The following is an 8,543-nucleotide window of genomic DNA, read 5'->3' as shown; positions in this document are numbered from 1 at the left end:
CCAGAGTCTAAACATGAACAGAATGAAGGATCAGTGATGGAGATTCAATTATAATGAAAAGAAAAATAGATAAATTATGGATGAAAGAAGACATTGCTATATATATTAAAAACAAAAATATAACACACAGGACACAACAGTGTTGTGTGGAAGTATGACAAGAACATAAAACACAAATGTTCATATACATTCATATTATACACGAATGACATACAAATAAGAGGGGATATACAATATACGTAAACAGTAACACAATCATAAAAGCTGCTGTGTGTTTTTTTCTTTTATGAGAAAGCTTCTCTAAATGCACCAGAGTCAGACTTACACATATTTTGATGGAAGAAAACAAAATGGTATTTTAAGTTTTTGTGACGGTCAAACCAAGGAGACAAAAGGATAGAATTGATTCAAATTATCCCATTTAAAAGGTTACGATCAGAAATGTCAAGCTGGTTCAGTCTTTATATAATTCAGGTTTTGTATCTTACATTCTCGACATTGATGGACAAGCCTCTGAGATGGCGAAGGAGGCGTAGAAATCATATGAAGTGGGAATCCAACCTCTTCGTTGTCACTACATTTCAGGTTGCCTTTTTTTCGTAAATGTTTTATCTGTGAGAAAAAGATAAGAGGAGAGGAGAAAGAGAGGAGAAAAGAGACAAGAAGCAAGAGAAGAGAAAGGGATGTGTGTGGTGCTAGTGCGTTGGTGTTGGGATCAGGGGAGCACAGGTTCAAACCCCACTGCAGTCAGCATGTTGTTGTGTCCCTGGGCAAGATACTTCACCCCAAAGTGCTCCTGTGGGGATCTCCCACAGTAAGTTGCTTTGGATAAAAGCGTCTAACAAGTGACATTTAATGTAATGGATGCTAAACTTGAGCAATGTATGCTCGTGAGGACAGTTCTTTTTTGTAGTTGTTTGTGTTTGTTACAGTTCGTTATTTTAGTTTGTTTGAAATAGTTCCATTTGAAGTTAGAAGATGAAGACTGAAGCGGCAGTACGAAGTGTATCGATGCATCCTGTAATCCTCAGTGGGGGCTCAGATGATACCGTACTTGGCCAGCTCATTGAGCTCCAGGTGATTGAAGGCCTCCCAGGGACAAATGACGGTAATATCTGCAGGATAGAAAAAAGATATGGTTATTTACCGGTAAGCCTCTTCATAGAATAACAGCTCATACAAAATGCATTTCAAAGTGATCTCACCGGTTCCTAAGCCCTCCATTCCAGGGATATCATCACCAAATCTACAAAGAACAAATAAGTTACACACCATAACTGGCCATTATATCTAAGCCTCTGACGAAACAACCTGCATCCTTACCCTTGGATTCCCTTCTTCGGAGGCTTGCTCTTGAACTGACGGGTCTGCCTCTGTTTGAACTTGGGGGGTCCTTTCCGTGGGGTGGAGGGGCCGCCGGTGACGCGAGTGGCAGACTTTATCTCAGCTTTGGGCACCTCAAGATTCATTTTGAGAAGTTAGGATACCTCTGTGCAGGCTTTAGAGACACCTTTCTGAAGTATGGTAGTCACAGTGATATCTTTTTGTTTTGGAAAGGAGAAAGAAAAAGGTTCAAACAACGAAATATGATATTAGAATCTGAATACTTGAATTATCTATAGGGGTAAATTAAGTTCCTTTATTTGAGAAGGAAACAAAAATAAGCTATTTATTATGTAGATCATTGTTGACTACAAACACCCGGGTGCAATACAAATGATTGTATAAATATAAAAAGTGAAAGTAAGAATATGCAACAAAAGATACAATACAATAAAATAAATGTATGATATATTTTAAAATAAGAAGTTAGAGTAAAATGTCTAATAAAATTCCAAATAAAATATTCATGTATGACGTTAAAGTAAAATGTTCTGTTGAGGATAAAATTAAAATAATAAAGTGTACAAATATTGATAGAGTCATAATGCCAAGTAAAACTACTTTATTGTACTACAATATATTACATTGATATTACAATATATACAATTAGTTAATCATTAAAATCTTGTTAGAATGAGCATGTAGCCTCTCACTTCAGTCTGACAACATTAATTGTCTTACTGATCAGCAAGCAGGATGTCTACTCATGTTTCCCACTGATTGAATGTGTGAGATGGAATACACCTTGCAGCATGTTCTCTGAGGATGATCCAATCTCCCATAATCCCTGGCTCAAGTTAATAAGTACTCCCCCTTCTCTGTTTCCAAATGTAATCTCGTTAGAGCAAGGACAACACAGCAGACATGCTGAGCATGCTCTGAGGGTCTCAGTGATCTGCTCAATGACACTGACCCTCTCCAACAAGGCTGGATCTTAGTGTGCAGTAGTTTTAGATCAAAACATAGTGACTGCATGTGTAGTCTAAAGATTTTATGTGGTTAGTTTGGAAGATAAAACATTATTTTGATGTCCAATGCTTAACAATCCTTAATTGCATTGTTGAGGAACCTGTGACCCAAGTTTTTTATTCATTACATAACTACACCGTAGTTGTGTAATCTTTGAATCTTTGAATCAATGCTTTGCATCAGTTTGAAGACTGTAACCAATGCTGTGACCAATTGGAAAAATGTACAACATCTTTCAGGCATATTGTACTGTATGTTGAAAATACTTTGACAGGAACCCTCAGTACTATGACTGCAGCAGTATCAAAGCAACTGTCAAGTACGATCGCAGGCATTGGATTTAGTCTCAAATGTGTATGACTTTTCTCAGAAACTGATATCCATCCCGTGTTTTGGTACAGCTGCTTGTTTAGACACTATTTGACATTACAGAATATTGTCTTCCGTTGAAGGAAAAAAATGTGTGATTGTTAAAAGTATCTTTCTCAAAGTAAGAAAGAAAATGTATCCTCATATGTACGTCAGTATCAAAAGGTTTCAAACATGACTTGGCTCTTATAATTTGGCAAGCTACAGTAATACCCTCCCTACAGCACCCCTGACTGATACATCTTCTGTACAAAAAGCTTGATAAACAAAGTAAACAAGAATCTATTTCCTCAATATATTATGATTATGTCACATTTCCATCTTTTCAGTTACAGTGAGATCATTTCAGGTAAAACAAAGATTGCAATATCAACAATAACCATTGACAAACAAGAATAACAACATCAATCATTACTCTTTAACTCCCCCAGCTTCTACAATCTCTATACATTCCAATATATTTGTGTTTTTGATGGGGAGGAAATAGTGTGTTTACTCACCGGCTGATGGGAGAGGTGTTCTGAGCACAGCACTGTGTTAAGGAACTCTATGCTGGGCTTGCTGTGAGGGCCAGTGGGAGCTTAGGGCCCCTCTTATATGCTGAGCCCGCAGAAGATTATGAATGCCCTGAATCCCTGCTTGATGTCAACACTTCACATGTTTGGGCTTTGGGTGAAATCAGGTGACGGTGAGGATGTACATATGTCAAAACTAATTATTTTGTATGCACAAAAGTGTTATTTAGAAGAAAAGATCCTTCATTTTGCATTGCATAAAAAATGGTTCAATCTGATGGAAAATAGTATTAAGAGCCGGAGCTCTATATATTTCATTAACATGTCATTTCATTCTGCAATGGCCATGGGATCAACATCTGAGGTTAGTATGTTTTTCAGAAAGAGATTTTTGTCATTAAAAGTCTGATTACATTTGATTTAGCTGATGTTTGACCAAAGTGACTTACAATAAGTGCAACAAGCCGTAAAGATACTCAGAACAAAAAGAAAAGTGCAGATATGTTCTTTACAAATAACCCTAACTATAGTGAATTACCTTCAAATGGCCAAACTCTTTAGGCGCTATTTTTATTTTAATTGAATGATATTTAATTTGATTGAATGGCCTCGGTACAAGCCAAACAGGTGGGTTTCAGTTTGCGACAGAAGGTGTCTGGCCTTTCTGCTGTCCTGATATCAATGGAGACCTCGTGCTACCGATTAGGAGCCAAGATTGCAAACAGGTGTGTTTTTGTGGAGAAGTATCTGGGTCCAACTTGCAGTGAGCCGATTGGCTGATGCACAGCTAACATTAGCAGCAGCAGCAGCAGCAGAAAAAGTTCAGAGAAACAAACATTTTCAAACATGACCCTGTTTTAATTAGTGCTTTACCTCATTTTAAATACCAGGTCCATTTCTCTAAGAGAGCAGGGCACCTCTGTGGATAATTCAGCTCCAAGAAATGCTGAAGATGGATTCCCAACCAAGAGAAGCTCTGTCACTGAAGACAGCTCAGTCCCCAGCCATTGGGCAGTGTTCTGTACATGATCAGATGTGTGTGCTGTGCTTCTCCTCCTGTGTAATAAGGACTTACAGAGGGCCATTACCAGACTCCTGCTGACTAGGTCATGCAGATCAGGGTCAGCATCCCCTCACACACCCAGAGACTGACAGCTGCAGACAGCGGGTGTTTCCACCGCGGCTCACAGAAACACGTCACTCCATCTGAGCGTTTCTTTTCCCATGTGGTCCATCAGGGTATTCATTGTGCTCTTCAAGAAGCCTCCTTTATTCAGCTCATTCCAAGTCATGTATGTATGAAAACATCATTATTGGGTACATAGAGCCACAAATAATTGATTAATTGTTTCAATTGCTATTTTGAAAATCAAGTAATTGGTTTGAGTAACTTTTAAAGAAAAAACTATAAAACCTGATCAAATGAATTGCAATGACAGTGTGTGTACTACGGTCAGTCAGTGACTAAAGCATTCAAAAGAAAACGAAACAATCTTCATGTCAGCTCACAAAAACATACATTTATTTAACAAACAATTGTTAAAAATACATTTCAAAATCAAAATAAACTCTTAAATATAATGAAGCAAATGATCAATACAATACAATTATAATGTAAACACTCCAGTTCAAACTAATAATAAAGAATGTGCATATGTGCTTTATGATGAAAGGAACAATGAATACATTCACTATAAAGTTGACTGAATCAAGCTGTACAAATGAAAAATGAAAGGTAATATTAAACCAAATACATCTTTGAATGAGGCCAGAAACATTCCGATGATCTTTTAACACACAATTTCAAAAACCCACCACTTCAAGCTCTGTACAGAATAATGTGAGGACAATCCTTCCTGGCTCGTTAGTTACGTTGTTAAAACAACATTAAGCAACAATTGTGATTTGACTAGTGGCATTCCTAGTAGTAGTAATTGCTTTGTACTCACTGAAAAAAAAAAAGATCAAATAACGAACAGGTTCGGAAACAACTCCCCAAAGATAGGCAAGCATGTTTAGAGGAGACACACTGATTTTTGTCGGGAAGGACAGGTGGATTCCTGAAGTCCACAGCTTCTACCTTTGAACCCGGTAGATTTGATGAGTGTGCGTAAAGTTTACAAGATTCTTTGTATGAGTCTCACAACGCTCATTCGTGTCGACACTGTGATCAAATCCTTCACGTCTTTTTCAAAAGCCTTATCTCCATCTTCAGGTAGGTTTTAAGGTTTTCATCGAGGACGTTTTCCTCAATGGCTGCGAGTGCCAGGTCTCCTCCGTCGTGGTAATACGCCAGCAGCTGCTCGGCGTGTTCGATCCACACACAGTTATGGCAGCCGCTCATGCAGCAGTGGGCGGGGGCCGGCGGGGGGCCCTGGTCAGGGGTCCAGGCAGGTGTGCTGTTGCTGGGCTTTGCTTCAGTGCACTCAGAGGAGGGGTCAGTCAGTGTGGGGGGAGCAGGTGGTCCGGTAGAGAGGCAGCGAGCGGCACCACTGTGTTGTATCCTCCACCGCTGCAAAGGGCACTGACAGGGCGGATGTCTCATGTGCGTCAGGGAGAGGAAGCACAACTGAAACACAGTAGAGTAACATGTGATTAGTTATAGTCACATTTTGAAAAGATATTCCATGCAATTATTTCTTCTCTCTGTCAGTATTTTTCTATTCCAAACTATTTTCTTTTAATGATGACATAAGAAAGGAAGGCAATCTTATTATTGTGCAACATCTCCTGAAAAGCTGAGAGGTTAGTTGAGTTATCAATTAGTTGACTGGCAGAAAGGAAATTGCCAGAGATTTTGATAAACCTTAATTAAACATTAAAGTTGTTTTTATATATTTTTTAAAAAGAGCAGAACATGCTGTTTTAGCTTATCAAATGTAGAAAAAAAATTGTATCATATTAAAGTCAATTCCTTTGGGTTTTGGAGTGAGGAAACAAGACAATTAGAGACATCTTCTTGGATTTTGAAGAACTGGAATGGACAATTTTCACAATTTTTTCTTAACATTTTATTGTCAAAAACCTCAAATCTAAAGTTAATGTATTCTATTTATAAGAAGACATGAAATAGGGAAAAGAATAAAGGAACTCTTTGTCTATGATGTGTAAATATCTATGTGCAAATGGAATGACACTGAGATAACAAGGAAAGAGGCAGTTTGATAAAAGGCACAGCTGTGATATCTTCGGTTGGATTTCTTACTTTATGTTTAAGAGAACCGGGGGGAAGACTCTCAAGTGACAGCGGCATTGTGAAAGTGTCTCTTATTGTTCAGTTTAGGTTTCCATGTCAAAACTGGAAAAATCACAGCTGTTTAGAGAATGTCTCTGGCCCAGGTACACTTAAATGTAATGCATACTGCTACCAATAAAAACAACATCTATGTTAAATATATGAAACTTAGCAATGTGAATATATTCATCTAATATGTTCCCCTTTACTGTGTGTTCTCTGTCCTTAATATCATGCACTGATGATTTAATTTGAGTAATGTAATAATGAAAGCACAAGGTGTAAACATTGAATGGTAGTGAATAACTGCAGAGCTTGGAACACATTTAAACGTAATTAAAGGCACCACCTATTATTAAACGGTAGAAATAATATGGTGTATTTTATGCATATAAATACAAAGTGGTGTAAAAAAGGAAAGGTTAGGTTAAAGTCAGCCTGTCATATCTGCTAGAAATAGAAATACCGTTAGCTTCTTTACCATTAGCTTAGCTACCAACCTTTCTCAAAGACTCCAATGACCTCGCGGCATTTAAACGCAAACACAGCATTGTCGCAGAAAATACGACGCTTGGTTACATGTGGGTATACTTCATTTTCTCTGAGCTGTGGTATTTGTGGTATATTGAAATTTGCTCCCTCCTGAGTGTGTTATCCAGAGCATTAGCTGCCTGGCAAGCGAGTTGCGTCACTTCAAATGTGGATGAACCATGACCTCATGTGTGTGGTTGTAAACAAAATCGTTGATTGGCCAACTGAAAATAATATGACCAATCAGATAGCACGCTTCTCAAGATTTAAACCAATGGAAAACGAGAAGTAGTTTCTGGGCGGTTCCCAGAAGACTATCTGCATTTCCAATCTCTGTCCAGCAGGTGTCATTGTTTCATCAGTATGTCCCATGTAAAGATCCAAAAGAGAAGTGGTAATCTTACAAAAAAGCCCATAAACCGTAAATAATAGGGAAGAGAGAAACCCCACACAAATTAAAAGACAATAAAAACACATGTATGTATATATTTATGCTTATTACATAATAACGTTATTATCTGTAAGTGAGGTTTTGTTTGTGGTTTGAAGTCTCTCTAACTTAGGTTCATGTCTATTTTTATATTGTTGCCAAGCACACCTTAATTGCACTGAACAAAGCCTTTTGTAGCTGAGAGATGTCATCAGTTGCTTCGACAGAGAAACCCAGATCTACTACATGATGTCGGACTATCTGCAATGTGTTAACATTTACTTTTAAATATGTTTTTGTTCTGTGTCAAAGGGCCTATTGTATTTCCTCGTCACAATGATCTGTTCTTTTATTCAATTACTAACAAAGGGAAGAGATGTAATGTCACTTCTCATTTGCAATGTTTTGCCAAGTCATGAATCTGATTCATTTAGATTTGCAACTTAGACTTGACTCTAACACAACAACATGTCATAAACTATTTTGTATGTTTAATTATATTTAGTTAACATCCACTCAGTTCCTAAATAATACAATAATAATGTCGTAAAAAAACGTGACAGCTAATTCAGTTGTTATTTACCTGTAACATACAATCACATCAAAAGCATTTCTTATTTGTTAAAATAACTCATAACTGTTACTCCGAGTGCATAAGGACAATCAAAATGATGTTGTCAATGCTCAGGAATATAGAAACAAGGCTTTCTTTTGATTTACAAACAATGACTTGGTCCCACTTCAAGTAGAGGCAACCAGTGCTGTGATTGGTCAACCGCTTAGAGATGTCCCGTCCCTTAGCCTATCACGTACGGTGTGTTGGAGCGCTAGCCAATAGAAGCGTGAGTGTTACGTAGTGATGTCACTTTGTCAGGGAAGTAAACAAAGGAGTCCAATGGAGGCGTTTCAGCAATGTTTCCTCTGGAGGGAACACAGGGATTTGAGCCTTTGCACAAACACATAAAACACACTACAGGAAAGGGAAATAATAAGGCCACTTTTATAAAAGGAACTGAATACTTATTTCAACTCTACTGATATGTGTCCTACTCCAGGTGATTAGCAAGCTGGGATCATATTTTGGGTACACAATGTAATCAGAAGCCATCTG

At 37.8% G+C, this 8,543-nt stretch overlaps 2 protein-coding genes across 2 annotated transcripts; both read right to left on the bottom strand.

Moving 5' to 3' along the window:
* Positions 1-89: 89 nt before the first annotated feature.
* On the bottom strand, positions 90-3,926 carry pde6gb (phosphodiesterase 6G, cGMP-specific, rod, gamma, paralog b). The gene is made up of 4 exons (XM_079660005.1): positions 3,222-3,926; positions 1,324-1,540; positions 1,206-1,246; positions 90-1,115 (listed from the first exon to the last, which is right to left on the bottom strand). Exons 2-4 carry the CDS (start codon positions 1,467-1,469, stop codon positions 1,039-1,041), a joined length of 264 nt encoding a protein of 87 aa, XP_079516131.1. The 5' UTR covers positions 1,470-1,540; positions 3,222-3,926; the 3' UTR covers positions 90-1,038.
* Positions 3,927-4,736: 810 nt separating this feature from the next.
* Positions 4,737-7,217, bottom strand: oxld1 (oxidoreductase-like domain containing 1). Its single transcript, XM_079659769.1, has 2 exons — positions 6,972-7,217; positions 4,737-5,805 (listed from the first exon to the last, which is right to left on the bottom strand). The coding sequence occupies exons 1-2, from the start codon at positions 7,020-7,022 to the stop codon at positions 5,416-5,418; spliced, it is 441 nt and encodes a 146-aa protein (XP_079515895.1). The 5' UTR covers positions 7,023-7,217; the 3' UTR covers positions 4,737-5,415.
* Positions 7,218-8,543: the final 1,326 nt, after the last annotated feature.

This window comes from Notothenia rossii (genome assembly GCF_949606895.1).
Source record: "Notothenia rossii genome assembly, chromosome: 11".
In the NCBI taxonomy this organism is placed as follows: Eukaryota; Metazoa; Chordata; class Actinopteri; order Perciformes; family Nototheniidae; genus Notothenia; species Notothenia rossii.
The sequence above is the reverse complement of the archived record's forward strand: the minus strand, read 5'-3'. Positions and strand labels throughout refer to the sequence as shown.

What these genes read in the sequence shown, in the direction of transcription:
- oxld1 (XM_079659769.1), bottom strand. Translation starts at nt 7,022, where the DNA reads ATGCTGTGTTTGCGTTTAAATGCCGCGAGGTCATTGGAGTCTTTGAGA. An exon ending in CATTGGAGTCTTTGAGAAAG is followed by an intron (nt 5,806 to 6,971) that starts GTTGGTAGCTAA and finishes ACTGTGTTTCAG; the next exon opens with TTGTGCTTCCTCTCCCTGAC.
- pde6gb (XM_079660005.1), bottom strand. Translation starts at nt 1,469, where the DNA reads ATGAATCTTGAGGTGCCCAAAGCTGAGATAAAGTCTGCCACTCGCGTC. An exon ending in CCGAAGAAGGGAATCCAAGG is followed by an intron (nt 1,247 to 1,323) that starts GTAAGGATGCAG and finishes TGTTCTTTGTAG; the next exon opens with ATTTGGTGATGATATCCCTG. An exon ending in AATGGAGGGCTTAGGAACCG is followed by an intron (nt 1,116 to 1,205) that starts GTGAGATCACTT and finishes TCTATCCTGCAG; the next exon opens with ATATTACCGTCATTTGTCCC.